Here is an 18,040-nt window from a genome sequence, read left to right as displayed (position 1 = left end):
TAAATGAACCTAGTTTATTATTAAGGTTGAGGCTAATTTTTAATACCCAAAAAACGTGTTAAGCAACTGACAATATATAATAGTAGAAAATAGTATATATCTATTGGTCATAAACAAATTACAATGATTATATTAACATCGTTTGGTACAGTAATGAAAATTGATTAATTAAGTTGGGGCAAACACTAAAACATGGTCCACGCTTACTGGTAGAAATCATGTTTAATGGAGTATCAAATAAAGTGTTAAAAGTGGACCGAAATAAAAACATCTGATAGTAATTCACTGTTTACGAAAATTCTAAAAAATTCAAAAATACTAAAAATATATGAAAATTCTTAATTTCATCATTCATCCAACTTGTTATGATGCTATTAAGCTCGTGAAGCCTGTCAAGTTTAGATTTTTCGTGCATTTAAATGTCTGAAGACGTTCCGCTTTCGTTGCTAGTTATTTCTACTTCATGAATCGTACACGGTGTTCCACATCCCGGCTTTGAATTGCTGCACATTAAGGTAGTAACTGTATGTGGTCCGTTGCTTTGCCAACTTACTAGAGATTAATTAGTGCTGTTATATGAACAAAGAATTAGGACAGACCTCTCGTAGAAAATAATAAGCTGCTTGGGTGCAATTTATAGATCACTGTTTATCATTTACTCAACCTGCATGGTCAACTAATGTTCCTTGTATCTCCATCTCAAACGAAACCTGATCCATAGGTTCGTACGACTCATGATGGGTGATTTCAAACCAGATTGCAATTTCCTATGATATGGAAATGGTAATATATGGTATCAAATGACATAGTGACTGAGACATGTAGAAACCATTACCTTGCTTTATTCATCAGAATGCAGAATGCTTGTCTAGGCAGCGATAGATTTCGTCACATTTCCAGAAAAAGAATGTAAAATAAGGTCTTATATGAACAGAGGGAGTAACTTTTATTAGACATGGATATATTTATATTCTGCGCTGGTCATGCAGCAAGAAAGAAGATATTTTCTTGAACTTGCGTCACTCTTTCTTTCAGGTGCACCCTTGAACATCTTTGGACTTGGTGCAGGTAAAATCTTGCAAGAATATGCTACTTACTATGTCATTGTTGGTGGTGGCTGTGGTGTCGGGTTGGGGCTTGGGTGGGGATTTGGTGCGGCTTATGGCAGTTGGTACTATAGTCCCGGTTTAACATTCCAAGGTGTCGAATTTGCCAATAAACATGGTGAAGAATGAGATGTCAAAAAATTGTCAAAGGAGTAGTAGAAAAAGTACTTTTACCTTCCATTGTATTCCAAAAGTTTTTGTAGTTTGGAAATTTAATGAATAGTTTGATTTCGTATGTCATTTGCTTGGCACAGAAAGGATTCATCATGTTGTGTTGCACTTATAGTCTTATTTTTGGCAGCTGATTTCTAATGTATTAAACATGATATTTATAAAAGGTATTATTGCAAAGCCTGCAGCATATAAAATAGCATCTCAAAAACTTGCCTTTCTATATAAAACATTAGATAACTATACGATAATGCTGTTTTCTAGTTCAAACATATGTATATGTAGATGTCCAGAACTGGACTATACAGAAGTCACAAAAATTTATATACAAGCTGTCTTCGATACATGACACCAATGAGACAACAGAAGCGAAAATGACAGTAAGTTTCTGCCGTGGAAAAGGCTACATAGATCGATACTACAACATATCGGTACAACAGCAGCAGCTCCAAAGATATAATGGTACAACGAGCTCTATCAGCTACAACACACAGATTGATACTACAACATATCGGTACAAAAGCAGCAGCTTCAAAGATATAATGGTACAACGAGCTCTATCAGCTACAACACGCAAGAAACAAAACAGGGTAGTGGGACCTGCTCATGGTGTTGCCATAAGCATGAATGCTAGATTACAGTTCTATCAAATAGTTCTATGAATGCAGTGTATCATCTATTTAGGGTAGGCAGGTGAAGCCATTGCCCACTCGATCTTTTCCATAGATGAATCATGAATTAGAATGGAGAAACGAAGCTCCTCCTCAGATTGAACGCAAAACCAATAAAACTGCAGATTGAATAACACAATAAGTATAGTTTATATTAAAGCACAATTACAGAGTTATAGACAGAACAGACCAATTATAGTACTAGGAAATGCAACATAGTACAGAAGATAAGCAGCAATTCAAGGTGAATTTAAACATTGCAGTTTCTATATACACATCAGCAGTTTTCATGATTCATGTATGGATTCGCTGCGAGCTCTTATTTCAAAACACAAAACATTTGCATGGATCTACTACTGTAGTTCGAAAAACACACTGCATCTTTTTTTAAGTATTCAAGAAAAGAAGTATGCTGAGATATAATCATGGATTTCATATTCACCTAGATTCCATTTCTTTGATTTCTTGGTTCATAATGCGTGTAATCCTAGTACTATTTAATTTCTTTATAAAGTATAAACAAAACAAAATTGTAATTATTGGCAGCACCATAAACACTTGTTTCTAAGCCAAAAAATGATATAAAGACAGTGCCATAATCTTAGTTTGAAGAGCTAACATGCTGTCTACAAATTTAAAATGTTAAGACTTTAAATTAATTCAGGAAAAGTTGGAACTACTGTTTGGGGATCCAGACTTCTAGCAATCTATATTTCCCAATTCTCAATAAATGATCTACACATTTTCACAAAATTTTAAGCAACTCCAATCGTTTGCATGAAGCATGTGACTAACAAAAAAGAGCAAATTATGATACAAAATTACATATGTTCCCTACCTTGTAGAAAAATGGATGAAAAATTTGGACTGTAGTTCATTCATAGTACCAGATAATTTGCATCATTTAATCCAGGACTATGATGTGTAATATCAGGACAAAATTTGACAAGGTTATCATGAACTTTTAATGTGACAGGTAATGAATAATCTCATATGTACACTTCATACAGCAAAGTGGAGAGGGGGATTAATCTAGTCTAGTACTATACTGTGTAACCTATAACTCAAGGAGAAGGGTCAATAACACAATAAGACATCTAAAAAACCATTATCAAATTGCAGATTCGATCAAATCTTAAGTACCCCAACTGAACCATTACCAGAAATGACACTATCAAATAGAAACAAGCTAATCAGGAGGCTCACCAAGTAAGCAGAATATGAGAATGACGGAGAAAACGAATTGTACAGGCCGGCTATATTGCACATGATACTGGGATCTCTGAAGCTGTCTCTGGATAGTACCATACCAACCATACCATTGCTTTTCATAATCATCACAGCCTTCAAGGCAACTTTTACTCTTCTCATAGCATGTAGTAATCCCCTTCATGTACAAAGAAAGTTATGATCAAATTAGCAACTCAGTTATACATAGATTGATAACAACTTAACAAGTATAGAAGATAATAGTAGATATAATTGATTACTAACTCTAGTCAGATTTGAGGCTCCAGCCTCCTGAGGCCCATCATCAGTAAGCTTTAGTTTCTTGTAACCGTTCTTTGACCACTTCAACTGCGACATGGATGATTCCATGGTATTTAAGAATCCTGAAAAACTAGGTATCTTTCGTGGTGGACGATCAGGTTTTGCACTAGATGAATCGTGCAGAGCATCATCAGCTACCACAATCTTCCATGAGCTAATGTCTGCACTTGCACTAGCTGTCCTCCGATGACCTGCAAACTTGTCCCCCTTACCCTCTACTTGAGCCAATTCAACCAAATGAGATGAACTCCTCGAACACTCATTATTCACTTGTTGATCAGCCTCACGCAAATTTTCCTGCCCCTGCACCCTAGGGCTAGCATGATGCTTTCCATAGAGTTTACTCGGGGAAGATAATGATTGTCCTGAAAGAAACAGTGCAAGCTCATTTCGTTCTCCTTCATCCAACCGCACCCAAGGCAACGGAGGCTTGCCTTGTCGTACTGTAGATTCATTCAAAGAGGTTTCAACTTTTTTGATTTGATTCTCAATTGCAACAATGAAATTTCTATGCCTATCCTTTGCATCATCGGCCGAGCTTCTACCAGGGTAACTCGATCTTACAGCACGTCCAAATTCTTCCAACTGCAATCCGCAACCTTTCGAATACGTAAAGCAGAAAACATATCGCTACACAATACTACAAGTTTACAGAGATAAATCATTTCAATCATATAACATAAGCAAATAACCTGCCACTTGGTTGTGCCATGATTTCTCTGAAGATCTCTCCGAAGCTCATCCAAATTCCAAGAACCGGAGGGCTCCTTGATGGCATGAATCCATGTTCTATATGTCGATTCCATCCTTCACAATTAATTTGATAAATTCGATCAGTTACACCAACCGAAGAATTGCCCAATTTAAAAATTCACCACCACAAAACAATAGAGAAAAAATGAAAAAAATAGGAAAGTTGTTGAAGGCACCTGTCGGCAGATTCCTGAACGTCCTCTGCAGCAGAGAAAAACGGATCCTTTTCCCATCTATCAAATGTGGATGTCATTTTCTCACCCAAAAACACAGGCCCTTAAATTAAATCTACAAATTGGAGCTAAAAATAAAACTGGCGCAAATGAAAGATGCCCAGAAAACAATAAGCAAAGCCCTAGCTGGCGCAGATCAATCTACCGGGACAAAATTGAGGTGTAATTGAATGAGAAAACGGAATTGTGGGAAAACGGCGGTCTTTTTCTGGATTTGGGAATAACAATTGTTGTATCGTGAAGCTGCAACTACGGAGAAAGAGGTTTTTTCCTTTTTGCAATCATCTAAATACAACGGTGTCGTTTTCGGTTCTTGGTGTCTGCGGTCAAAATGATTGTGCGTTTTTTTTTTTTTTAATTGAAATTCTTTTTTATTGTAGACTATGCTCTCCAATTAATCATAGATTCATAATTATCTTTAATTTAGGAAATATTGGCATTTATCATAAATTTTGATTGACATGTGTTACTCTCACATGCGATTAAAATTCTGATGATGTTCATAACTTTTTAAAGCATTATTTTATCGATTAGTAGTATGTATGTACTGTATAACTAAAATCAATTAAAAATTTAATTAGAATTAAATTACTATAAATTGGATCACAATGGTCTAATAAATGAGAATGTTTAGTCATACAGCCGCCGGCGCGGTGATGTCGGAGAACCAAAAGGAATCCATCGGCAATTGGAGATGCCACTAATGGAAGCTCATGCTACAGCATTTTGCTCGGGAGGTAGGCATACTATTTATCCCACATCGGCTGTTACACTGAAAATGCGAGTGTAGCTTGTTGTATAAAAGGGCGAATAAGTGGAACCGGAAAAGTATCTTTGCGCTTGGGGCAATGACGCAGCTAGCGAGGTTCTAACTGAGGCGCGTCTATTGCTGGTTGAAAACTATTTCCAAACCCCCTCTTCGGCCTGCCCGGGCTTGACTCGGGCTGTTGAGAATTTTCGGAAGGTCTCCCTTTCTTGGGGAAAGACCTACAATAACAGTTGCAATTTTAATAGCTTCATTGCTATTTTAATTAAACCAATGTGCTATGCTTATTCATTACATTTGGGGAAGCAGTTAGCTTCTAGAGGAGATCTAGTGGCAAGATTTTAAAGAAAATGATGTATGCATTTTGGAATGTATATGTCTCACAATCAAATCATTATTGCTTGATACTACTATGTCCAACTAAACACAATTGGGCTACCAACAGTGTGCTTCCCATCTGACCATTCCAGATGAGCAAAGCTGCTTGTTCCTGAGGGCATAGACGTTGCAGCGAATGTCACCGTGTAAGTCTTCTTCTCGTTGGGAGCGCTGAAGCTGAGCACTTCCGGCTGAACCTTGATCGTGACTGAATCCGTTTCCTGAGAGACCGAGGCCTTATAAGTTGCTGGATCTCCCACATTTGTCAGGCTCCTCGTATATTTGACAAATGTCAGCGCGCTACTACCACCACCACCTCCACCTCGAGGCCCTGAGGCCGTCTCAAGTGGAACAGCAAAAGACGGGTAATTAAGATCTGCGACGCTGTATTTCACGCCCGCCTTGCATTGATATTCTTGCTTCGCGACGAGCTTTATCATTCTAGAACTGTATCCTATGGCACACAGAAAATCTACGTAGTTGCTGGTCGTTGCATCGTATACTAGACCAGGGTGTAGCGCGGATAAAGGGTCCACATGTCCAGCACCATAACCAAACGGTGTGGATGGCTTTCCAGTTGCAATGTCTTTTATCCTTTCTCCATTCTTGTATCTATTGTAAGCCGTCGTCATCAGTGCTGATTTTATAGCTGCAGGGCTCCATTCTGGATGGGCGGCCTTAACGAGCGCTGCTAGTCCGCTTATGTGAGGGCAGGACATGGACGTGCCAGAAACTATGTTGAAGTCCACGTGCCGGGTGTCCTCAGCCAATCCTGTCGGACCGACCTTTCCCGTCCAACCACCAAGTATGTTCACACCCGGTGCTATCAAATCAGGTTTCAGTATATCAGGTGTGATTGGATTTGGACCTCTTGAGCTGAATGCTGCCAGGACAGGTGATGGCTGGACTCCGAGCTGGGTGCGCCCAGATGCAACTGTGGCAGTCGGATTCGCTTCTGAAAAGGCGTATTTCTTTATCTCCTCGCCTGGAGCCTGGCCTACTGCTGCTGTGGGTATAAAATGCGCGTCAGCAACCAGCTCTTCTCCGAATGCCTCAGTGTTTGCTAAAATCATCCCGATCCCACCGGCCTCTTTAACTGCGAGACCTTTCTGTGCCCTCGGGTTCAGCCCTCGGTCGCACACCACGATCTTCCCCTTGGCCTTTTCCTGGATTAGGCCTCCTTCGATGCAGAGATTACCATTGGATGCTTTACTGATATTGCCAGCATAAACTAATGGGACTAATGAGACAGGTAATAGTTTCCCACTGTAGAGTGATTCCCCTGTTAGCTTTCTACCGTTTCCGAGGGTGATATACGATGGGAACTGCCGGTCCATCGTGCCAGCCCCCACTGTAGTTATCCATGGCGCGACATTAGACAAGCTACCTGGACGCGGCCCTCCATTCCCGGCTGAACATGAGACAAAAACTCCTTTAGACGCTGCTGCAAACGCTCCGATTGCAACGGTGTCTAGGAAGTAGTCATTGACTGATCCACCAAGTGACAGCGACAGGATGTGGACACCGTCTTCGATTGCCTTGTCCATCGCCATTAGTATGTCGCTGCTGAGGCATCCTCCCAGCCAGCATACTTTGTACGCTGCCACTCTCGCGTGCTTGGCCATTCCGCGTGCTGTGCCTGCAGCATAGCCGAAGAGACTTGCTCCAACCACGGCTGATCCAGCTGCTGTGGTCGACGTGTGTGTTCCATGGCCGTCGTCGTCCCTTGGGGATCTGGATTCTTTAGTCTCGTCTACTGGTCCGTATGCTGCTTCATACCCTTGCGAGAAGAACCTTGCGCCAATCAGTTTGCGATTGCAGCTCGACGGGATGAAGGTTCTGCTTGCTTCACACGCTCCCTTCCAGCCGGGAGGGACCGGGCCCATGTCCTTATCATCGTAGCTACTTGATTCGGGCCAAACCCCTGTGTCCAGCACGCCAATGATCACGTCACTTGGCGTGCTGGACTCATCACTGTTGAGGATTCCGAGGAACTCAGGTGATCTGGTGGTGTGGATTTCGTATCTCTTATCCTCTTGAACCAAGAGGACTCCCGGTTTCTCTTCAAGCAACCGAGCCTCGTCTGCTGTTAGGCGAGCCGAGTATCCATGGACAACGTTGTTGTAGGTGTAGAGCTTGCTGGCAGTTTGTGATACTGAGTTCAGAGAAGAGTCATACCACTGCAGGTGATTGTCGAAGCTTTCTGGCACGCTCGACTTGTCCATGTGAACTATGAATGTCGTCTTCTTCGTCTGCTGATGCAAAATCTCTGCATCAACTAAGGAGCGACAAAGAAACACAAGTGTGAGGATAATAAGCACAGACATCATGTAAGTTCTCCAAAGAGTTTGAGATATGTGTTTTGTGTCTTAAATTGATACACTCATACTGCCAATCACTTCTTTTGTGTGGAGAGCTTCCAAGTAGTCATACATACATATATAGTCATAATCTGGTCCCACATTAAGTTAGAAGCAATTGGAGAGAGATGATTCCATTGGTATAAGATTCCATTATTCATCTACAATCATGTAATAATAAGAATCTTTTTGCATCATTACTTTTGGTCTCTCTCCCTATTTTGTAATGGCATTCTTGTCTTTTGTATTTTTACTTGTAAGTTTGTATAATAGTAAGTTATAACTATATGCCCTGTTTTGGTGATTTGGACGGTTTGATGTTTCATGTTATTGGAAACATGGGTGGTTTCATCAGAACAACTGGCTGATGTGATCCCTTTTGCATTCTAGAATTTTGAGTGGCTTAAATCCTACGAGTGGTCCTTTCTCAACAGATTGAATATTTTCAAGAATTTGCAAACATTTTATGGGAGATGTGATTGGACTGTTTGTGGGAGAGGGGCTGTCAGCCTCTTAGTTTGATAGGCTGTTTGTGGGAGAGGGGCTGTCAGCCTCTTAGTTTGATAGGCATTCATTTTTTCTTTTGGGAATTGTGGCACGATGTTATGTTACATGAATAGCAAAATCATGGTGCTTGTGTGTTTTAAGTGAATTATTGGCATATAACAGGGGAAAAGATTAGGATAGTGCCCTCACTTTTGTGCTTTTGTGATAAGATTCTCCTGAGTGGAATTCTTGCAAGATCTCAAGTCATGCAAATTTGTATGTATTCATAGAATATAATTTTGTGTGTGGCGGTCGTCGCTGGTAGTAGGAAAGCAGACGATGGTCGGAAATAGGTCAGTTCTTTCGGGTTTTGGCAAACAGCCACACTGGGGTTAGCAGGAGCTCCAAATACCGAATTCAATGGAGTTTTCGACTCTTGTGAGCTGGCGATAGGGCCGGTTGTCCTCGAACCCGTCTAAATCTGTCCCCAATAACTATTGTTCCATTTGTGGGATGTCCATAAATGTAACTAAAGAAAATAAAATGGGGAGTAATACATAAGGGCATAAAATAGAATATTTACACTTAAAACTTTTTCTTAACATTAAATGCATTCTTAATCTATGTGAAAATTGAATGGAATATTTTGTATTTTTGTTTGTTCGGAACAGGCCAAAAATTATTTTGGATGATGGGTTGAGCTTGAAATTTCACCTTTTGTCAATTCAACTATAACTCGAGACTAACATTATGATTCTTAAATATATTAATTAACTATTTTAATATAATCTATTGTTATAATATATAAACACTGATGTAACCGAAAATTGCTACTCGAATCTATTTTATTCATATTTTATGTACCCCTATTAATGAGTATAGGCCAAAATTAGTACTGAACATATGCTCATTTTATGACTTTGGTCCTATACTTTATCTTTTGAAGTTTTTGGTCCCGTACATTTGAAATCGGATCACAATTGGTCCTCCGTTAACAATTCCGTTAATATTTAACAGGCAGCGATTTTAAACACAATTTTAACCAACTTAAGCAATTTTTAATTATTTAATCATTCCTAAATTTGTATAACTAAAGAAAATACACATCAAACAAAGGAAGCGAAGAACCCTAATTTTTCAAAATGTGGAGATATTCATCAATCAGTTCAATAGGTTAGCTGAACAACGCAGCCAGCAATCTCCAACCAAAATGCAATGAATCAATCACAAGCTGGGTACGTAGATTTTCCCCAAATTTATCAAATTCAGGTAGAGAGAGATAGAAATGGAGAGTGCGGCGCAGGCGGTGAGACTGAGGAATTGAATGTGGCGGTGAGAGAGGGTCAACTGAGGCGGAGATCCGACGGCGGCAGTGAGCTGCGAGGCGGCGGAGGGCTCCGACGTAGCATACTCGACGGAGAGGAGTGAAAGAAGCGCGGCGGGGAGCGGGAAGCCGGAGACTCAGCCGGGTAGGAGGGGAAACAATGCCGCCATTTCCGCGGGAGCTAGAGCGAAGCGCGACTGGATTCGAGGCCTGCAACCTCACCGCATTAGACATCTCCGGCAAGCACAAATATATTAATGTGGAGTATATACTCCCTCCGTCCCGGAGTATTAGACTCACTTTTTTTTGGCACATGATTTAAGGAATTGATATTTAAATAGTTAAAGTGGAGAGAGTAAAGTATGAGAGAGGGAAAAAGTAGGAGAGAGAAGAGAGAAAAAAGTAGATTGTGAATAAAATAAGATAGATGTTTTTTGCTAAAAAAGGAAATGAGTCTAATATGTTGGGACACCCCAAAAAGAAAAGTTGGTCTAATACCTTGGGACAGAGGGAGTACTACTTTTAGAGAGGGTTATGATTAAACGTCTCCATATATCCTTAAAATAATTAAGATTATGATTAGGAGTTGGTAATTCCATTAAAAATTGCTTAGGTTGATCAAAATTGTGATTAAAATCATTGATCGTTAAATATTAACGGAATTGTTAACGGAGGACCAATTGTGATCCGATTTCAAGTGTACAGGACCAAAAAATTCAAAAGATAAAGTTTAGGACCAAAATAAAAAAATGGGCATATGTTCAGGACCAGTTTTGGCCTTTACTCCCTATTAATTGTCAACTTTTGCTTTTTTTGGTTATCCCCCATTAATTGTTCACTTTCACTTTTTTTTTTATCATAAATAATAAGTAAACTACACTTCTACTAACTCATTTCACTCATATTTTATTATAAAATTAATACTATATGAATATAGGTTAGAGATTATTTTAAAATAATAAATCCTAGGTAAATAAAAGAATTAGTGGAGTAAATGAGTGTTTATAATTATAAAAATCAGCATTTGTGTGCGGAATGCGTTTAGTACCAAAGTGATGAAGCATGCTCCACACCTACAACTCAATCGCCATGATTCTATATATATGTATAATGGGAATGCGCCGCCATTTACCACTACAACATCCTTCTTCTCTGTTTTTTTGGCAGTCATGGAAAGGCGTGATGTAGTTTCTTGGTGGGCTGTTTTTATTGTTGTGATCCTGTCTCGTAATTACGGCGGTACCGGAGCTGCTATGGCGGCAAGGTTTTCCGCTTCCGTAATGCCTGAAAATGCTGCTGCTCATGGCGGTGGCGGTGGCGGTGATGGAGGGTATTCCAGCCCATAAAATTTGAATTTGCTAAATAATATAGTTATGACTTATGAGTATACTTTCTGAAAAATAATAATTTATGTAATAAGTAGTATTTGAATCCAGAAATTAGTGTCCCAAAATCAAATACTCCTACTAAGTAAGTACTTGTTTTGCTTCATAGTTCATACATTGATTTGTAGCAATATAAGCAATGTGTAAAACCGATGTATGATGCAGCAACTATACCGAATGCTACGATTAATGCCTTTTTAAATATATAAGAAGTTCCAAATAGTTAAGAAAACAACACACAAATACTTATAAGAAAGAAAGCATTATCAAGGAGGAACACATATCTTCATGTTATCTATTAATCGTATTCATTAGAATCTAGAGTAAATGCCAAAAATAATTTTAAATATATGACCAAAATACAAATTTGATTCAAGACTTGAGATTAAATTCCATCGACTTTCGAAATAAGGCGTGAATTTCTATTATAGAAAGTTGAAAAGAGGCTACGAGTATTTTTTTTAAGATTCTATTTCAATTACTACTAATAAAATTATGCGCAAGAGAAAAATGAGCTATGATAAATAGGAAGAATAAATGTTTTAAATTTCCTAAAAGAAAAAGAAAAAGAAAAAAGAGGGAGAGAGGCAGAGAGAGGAAGGAGGTAGAAGCCATGGGTGGCGGCAATGGCCAGAAGGCAAAGATGGCTAGAGAGAGAAATATGGAGAAGCTCAAAGGCCAGAAAGGTACCTCACATTTCTGTACACTTTTATTAGTGTTTCGATTTTCATGGTAGGGATCGGAAGCTGATCTATTTTTCCTTTTTTTAATTTTTTTTATTATTTTTATATAATTGATCGGATTCTGTGCAGGAAGTCAGCTCGAAACTAACAAGAAGGCTCTGACCATCCCGGTTTTTTTTATTATTATTGTTTTTTGTATAAATCTTATTCTTACTATGTTTATTGCTGATTAATCTGAGTTATTGTGATATCTTGTTTATTTTGCTTGCATTTCCGGGTTTTTATGTGCCGAATAATGTCTTGTCTGATTTTTATGTGGTTTCCTATTGTTGGTTTTTGTGAATTTTTGGTGAACTGAAAAATTACTGCTGAGTGTTATGGCTCCTGATTAGTGCTATTGATTCAATATGAAATGTGACACCCTGATCTTTTTCTCTATTTTACTTCTATTTTTTTTGTCCAGAGTTAATTAGTTTTCATGATATATGTCTGAATAGTATGTTTTGCATAAATATTTTCTGATTTCTGATTACATATGAATATATGATAAATCTTGAGTTTGATAAGTGCCCATTAAAATGCTAGAGCAAATTGGTTCTGATTTGATCCGAATCCGAATCCGAATCCGATTAGAGCCTTTCTAAGTTTTAGTTTTGGTTCAGAAGATGGACTATGTGTTTTGTGCTGCAACGCTGCTCCAAGTCCAACCCACAATTTATCTTGGATCTTGATATTGTAGATAGACGGCCAAGCTCATTTGTCTTGTGAAGTATCAACTTCTCTCATCTAATGGTCTATTTTACTGAAGCTCGGGAAATGAATCTCTTGACGGACTACATTTCTTAGTTGTTTCAACTTGTCTCGTCGAGTAGTGGCTGGGAAAGTAGGTGCATATTTGGATGAACTTAACATGATCCATTACTGTAGGTTCTAAACAGTGTGGTTTGATAATGTCGCTAGTCTCGTGCATTTTTTTAAAATCCAGAATAGCGTTGACCATTTTCGTGCCGGTTCATGTATTAACCTCATTGTTGCTGGTCCTAAATTGCAGTGCAAGGTTTGTATGCAAACTTTCATCTGCACTACTTCGGAGGTGAAATGCAGAGAACACGCAGAGGCAAAGCATCCGAAGGCCGATGCCTATACTTGTTTCCCCCACCTGAAGAAGTGACGAGAAGCTACCGGTGAAATGGGTTTCAACTATATCTCAAGTCTGTCAATGTTTTGAAGCTGTTTCAGTTTTGTTGCTGAGATAATATCCTAAACTTTTGATTGTTTAGTGTCTTGAAAATCTGAAACAAGGTCATATTTTCTCACTCTATATCCCTCCTCTGTCCTTTTATATCACAACTGTTGACAGTTGATGTTTGATACTTTTCCAAAATTTCCCATAACATCTAAAGATTTGGGCAGTTTTCTATATATCGAAATTTGAGAAGATGGATCAGTAAATAATAAAACATGCACTGATTTTATAAACTAAAATCCACAAAGTTGGTGTAACAATTAAGTAGAGATTTATATTGTACAATCTTTTGATAATGTTGGAAAATTTTGGAATGAAGGCATGAAACTGGATTTCAGCCTGACCCTTCGGTGCCATATTAGAAACGATTATATGAAACCGGAGAATGTGAGAATTCGAGCTACTGCAACTGCATCCGCGTCCTGCTAGTTTCAGCAGCCCGCACTTGGTTGAAGTATGGATGAGCCTGTAACAGAGAGTGACAAGAGTGTTTTACAACAGTGCTAATTGCAGAAGAGCCAAAAAAACATCATCAAAAAATGTGATGCAGCCTCTGGGAAACAAAGACATGGAGCCAAAAAAACATCATCAAAATTTCTCTTTTATTATGACAACCGCACTAATTAGAATATTTTAGAATTTTGGAAGAGGAAAGTAACAGAAATAGAAGACAGAAGCCATATACTTACCATTGCTTCCTTGGCTGTAAGTCTACTTTGATGATCATAGAGGAGAAGCTTATCCAGAAAATCTATAGCCTGCTCAACGCGTTGTGAAACCAAAGAAATCAACAGAAATGTTAGTCTTACAACTTACAAGAGAAATAGAAAGAAAATCTTCTTAAGTTTTCAAAGACTAAATAACCTCTGGTGAGATGAGATGTTGATTGTCTGAATTAACAAACCTCGACCAGGGCTTCCTAGTGTGCCTGTGGAAAAACGACAAGTCGACAACAATAAATTATCTTAACTCAAGCCAGTGTGCATATTAATTGGTTGCATGTATCAACTCATTGAACCATACAGAGAAGATAACTGCATTCAGCATAATCAACAAGAGAAAAAATATGCTTTTAACTACCTTCCAACAAGAGCATCAAGTTGAGGATCCAGCTCAAGATGGTAATGGTCTAAATATGCATTCAGCTCATCTGTACCAAGGACCTGTGAAGTCAAAAGTTAATAAAAAAAAGCATACCTTTATTACCAAGAGAAAATAATCTTCAATTATCAAGTTTGACATATTTACAGCATAAACAGCCCTAGAATGAATGCATCAGACCGATAATGGTACAAAACCCTCTAATTCTAGAACCTCGTGATCAAAAAGTTTAAATTGTTACCGTGTAGTCCTCAATCACCAACCAATGTAACACATAATGCCATGCCATGCGTTAAAAGAGCAATAAAAGAAGATAAATCATATATGTTTACTTCAAAGCAAGTAATGCAATTTGCCCGGTAAGCAATCAACTCTTTTTGAAAATAACTATCCAGGATGATGGAAAATCTAGAAAGTAAATGTACCTTGGCAATTTTGACAAGCTGATCTTGGTTATCATGACCATAAAAGAATGGTTCTTTACGAAAAATCTGCAAGTTGGAAGAATATTATTGTCCAGCAACTGTAACTATAGCAAATACAGATCAAGTAAACAAAAACTAATTCTTACCATCCCAGCAAACATACAACCAAGACTCCACATGTCTAGAGAGTAGTCATAGTCTTGCAAGTCCACAAGTAGTTCAGGCCCTTTAAAATATCTGAGGATAATTCCAAAGACAAAATGCCACAAGTTAGTAACACAATTCAACACAGGCTTTCGGAGCAACATGAGAGGATTAAATACATTATTTTCTGGATCAGCCAAACTTCAGGAAAAACTCAGAAGAAAAAGCAGCTCATGTGGGATTGCTAAGGATGTTGGCATGGCCATGACCTTTTTCAACATTACAGCTCCCCTGGTCCCAACCCAAATTTAAAAGGACTAAAACTTAAAAAATTTAAATTGAAGACCTTGAAGCCACTCTGACATTGTATTCTTTGCCAGGGTGATAGAATTCAGCAAGCCCCCAATCTATCAGCCGAAGTTTCCGCAACTCATGATCAATCATCACATTATGAGGCTTCACGTCTCTATGCATTATCCCTTGTGAATGGCAATAATCGAGAGCCTGCATATTTGGATACAAAATAATCTCTTAAACCAGGCCACCAACTACCAGAATATCTACCTACCCAGGTGAAAAAATAAACTTGATATAACAATTGTCATCCAGAATGTATAACCACCCGATCAACCATAAGATTAGCACAAATCAACATGGTATGATGGTAGCTGCTGAAGATTAACCCAAACACCATCAGAGTTGCATACAAAAGCTCAAAAGATACAATAAATACACGAAATAGAATCCAAGTTCAATAAAATAAAAGCTATCATTTAATAAGTATAAAATGAATTCAGTGCAAGAACTAGTGCTTGTGCTTTTGGTATTGCAGTCATCCTGGAAGTAGATTATGTGACCCTTGCTGAAAAGTGAGTTAAATGCTAAGTCATCTACAATAAGCATATATTAACAAGTTGCAAGTTATAAGAGGAGATAAGGGACTAAAATATTGCAGGTCATAAATAGCCTTGCCATTCTACAGTGCAACTGGATATGCCTGTATAGAACGCTATAAGCCAATGCTGTAACTAAGTAGATTTGTATAGCAGATCAAGTTCCCAAACCCTGGAATTTCATCATCGATGCAAAATTGTGACTCAATTTTCCAATAGAATAAAACAGCACATAACTAAAAGCAAATAGATGCGTCTTACATATATTAGAGGGGAAAGAAAAACAAAAAACTAAGGTACTGCATATTCATCTATGATCATGAAGCGGGAGCTTTTGCATAATCACGTGATACTTACAAAACGTTCAAACATGAAATACCCTGGCAGGACCAACCTAATAGTTATTAGAATATAAAATAACTTATAATTGAGAGATGAAATCTTCTCAAGAGGAAACAATAATGCATACTTCCATAATCACACAGCAGTGAGGCAATACTCCAATATCTCAGATTCTCAAAGCAATTCCTATTCAGGAACAATACATTGATTCACAACAACCCAGCTATAAGCTGCATAAAATGATCATTGACAAATAAATGAATAATAAAACAAAACCTAACAAGAAAAAAGAGATACTGTACAAAATAACAAAATTCCATGTATAGGAAATATTAATAAGATAGAAAAGAGACCTTCAGAAGCTCGTAAATGTAGTAGCGTATATCATAATCAGTCAATGTTGGGTACAAGGTTCTAAAGTCATTGTTGTTCACAAATTCAAACACCAAGCTAGGCGTCTTTGAATGCTGATCTCTAACTATATCTAGAAGCTTCACAATATTTGGACCTCCACAAAGGTTTTGAAGTATCTTAATCTCCCTCTTTATCTGCATCATTTGAAAAAGAGTTACCAATCAACATTCACTACAATTGTAGGCAAATAAGCAATAAGGATGTGCTATTGCATATCCCCGATACTTCTTATATTCCGATATGTGGAAAGAATTATATAGAGATTGAATTTAAAATTTACTACTTTGATCAGATCTAACTTAAAAAGAAGCCAACAGAGTAGAGAGTGTATCATCAAATTTAAAGAATTTTGTCTACAAAGAAGTTGCATACTGATATTTGAACTTCTTAGTTCTTTCAGCCCCAAAGTTAAACTAAATGAAGTTCCAAAAAATAATCCTTGCAACAAATGTTTTATATAGCATAAGGCAAAAGGAACTATCCGTCTTGGAGGACCCAAACTAATGTAATTAATAAATTTCAAAGAAGATCTCCATGTAGTTCTCAATAAAGCTATAACAGGACATGTATAAAATACATTAAAAGAGATAACATGATGCAGATATATGACCACTGTAGAGAGTTTATGCATAATACTGAAACCTAAGTAGGCACCTAACTAAAAATTCCATCAACATTCTTCCCTTTACCGGCACCCGACAAAAAAAATACAAAATTACCTTCTTCTTCTTGACTGGTTTGAGAATTTTGATGACGCACCTTTCATTATTTGCCACATTTATACCTTCGAAGACCTCACTATATTTTCCCCTCCCCACTTTTCGAACAACTTCATAATCATCTTGATCTCTAAATAAACCAGAAAGCACAATCATGTAACCGAAACAACAAAAAACATCTAAAAGCAACACTTAAATACAAAAGGATATTATCATAAAACACAGCAAAAACAACACGAACGAGTTGTGCTTAACGTATTAACCTCCTTATATCCGGCCTATAACAAGCTAAAACAACTACTAGTAGTTTACAGCAGCTAAAGCTCGAAAGAGACCAAAACAAACACTCTGTTGCTACTACATATGTCCAATTTTTAACTGCCCGGCAACATTCTAATCAACTCCAGCCGGAATTAGTAACTTATGTGACCAAAAAACCTTATTCATATGCTCAATCAATCTAAGGCAAGTATGAATGAAAAAAACGAGATGTATGATTATGTGCATACAAAACCATACATCTCAATCAAATCATTCACAAACACCTCCAACTAAAATTAACTCAACATTTAACTTTCAATCATAAATTTATGTATCAACTATGAATTATAACTCATAAATAATAGTAGTAGAAAAGTTGCACAAAAATTGGGCAAAAAATAGAAGAGCGGCAATGAAATACCCCCATTGAACGGCGAGAGACTCATAATCCCAGTATTGGCGAGGCCGATGAACGTTCACGTCAGTGTACACTCTAGCTTGCGACATCACAAGCTTGGATTCTCCGGTGGAGATTTCGTTTTTGCAGCTGATAGTAGTTTTAGTTTTTCTTTTTCTTTTTCTTTTTTATTCTGGGTTGATTGTACGGACAACAATGGTGCGTCAGAAT

The 18,040-nt window shown here is 37.8% G+C and overlaps 3 protein-coding genes, 1 non-coding gene and 1 pseudogene across 6 annotated transcripts; 2 read left to right on the top strand and 3 right to left on the bottom strand.

Annotated features, from left to right (window-relative positions):
- Positions 1-1,559: 1,559 nt before the first annotated feature.
- On the bottom strand, positions 1,560-4,775 carry LOC125221744 (uncharacterized). Its single transcript, XM_048123967.2, has 5 exons — positions 4,429-4,775; positions 4,192-4,306; positions 3,443-4,084; positions 3,155-3,335; positions 1,560-2,067 (listed from the first exon to the last, which is right to left on the bottom strand). Exons 1-5 carry the CDS (start codon positions 4,503-4,505, stop codon positions 2,042-2,044), a joined length of 1,041 nt encoding a protein of 346 aa, XP_047979924.1. The 5' UTR covers positions 4,506-4,775; the 3' UTR covers positions 1,560-2,041.
- A 540-nt stretch (positions 4,776-5,315) lies between these two features.
- On the top strand, positions 5,316-5,472 carry LOC125185713 (U4 spliceosomal RNA). The gene has a single exon (XR_007170220.1). It is a non-coding gene; the product is annotated as a U4 spliceosomal RNA (small nuclear RNA).
- Positions 5,473-5,590: 118 nt separating this feature from the next.
- On the bottom strand, positions 5,591-8,050 carry LOC125221743 (subtilisin-like protease SBT1.7 pseudogene; annotated as a pseudogene).
- A 2,846-nt stretch (positions 8,051-10,896) lies between these two features.
- LOC125222383 (uncharacterized protein At2g23090-like) lies at positions 10,897-13,188 on the top strand. Of its 3 annotated transcripts, none has more exons than XR_016134560.1 (3): positions 11,593-11,870; positions 11,997-12,062; positions 12,919-13,188. XR_016134560.1 is itself a non-coding variant. In XM_048124950.2 (3 exons), the coding sequence occupies exons 1-3, from the start codon at positions 11,702-11,704 to the stop codon at positions 13,036-13,038; spliced, it is 330 nt and encodes a 109-aa protein (XP_047980907.1). In that variant the 5' UTR covers positions 11,617-11,701; the 3' UTR covers positions 13,039-13,188. The 3 variants fall into 3 exon arrangements, 1 of the variants encoding a protein (XP_047980907.1); XM_048124950.2 differs by having other exon boundaries at positions 11,617-11,870; positions 11,997-12,037; XR_016134559.1 differs by lacking the exon at positions 11,997-12,062 and having other exon boundaries at positions 10,897-11,870.
- Positions 13,189-13,319: 131 nt separating this feature from the next.
- LOC125222382 (casein kinase II subunit alpha-2-like) lies at positions 13,320-18,027 on the bottom strand. Its single transcript, XM_048124947.2, has 10 exons — positions 17,834-18,027; positions 17,152-17,281; positions 16,372-16,566; positions 15,130-15,287; positions 14,786-14,876; positions 14,640-14,705; positions 14,194-14,276; positions 13,978-14,041; positions 13,803-13,871; positions 13,320-13,579 (listed from the first exon to the last, which is right to left on the bottom strand). Exons 1-10 carry the CDS (start codon positions 17,917-17,919, stop codon positions 13,514-13,516), a joined length of 1,008 nt encoding a protein of 335 aa, XP_047980904.1. The 5' UTR covers positions 17,920-18,027; the 3' UTR covers positions 13,320-13,513.
- Between the last annotated feature and the right edge of the window lie 13 nt (positions 18,028-18,040).

This window comes from Salvia hispanica, chromosome 1 (assembly GCF_029641045.1).
Source record: "Salvia hispanica isolate PSC_SH4W2 chromosome 1, Shi_PSC_v1, whole genome shotgun sequence".
NCBI classification, from domain to species: Eukaryota; Viridiplantae; Streptophyta; class Magnoliopsida; order Lamiales; family Lamiaceae; genus Salvia; species Salvia hispanica.
Note: the sequence above shows the minus strand (reverse complement) of the source record. Positions and strands in the feature narration are given on the sequence as shown.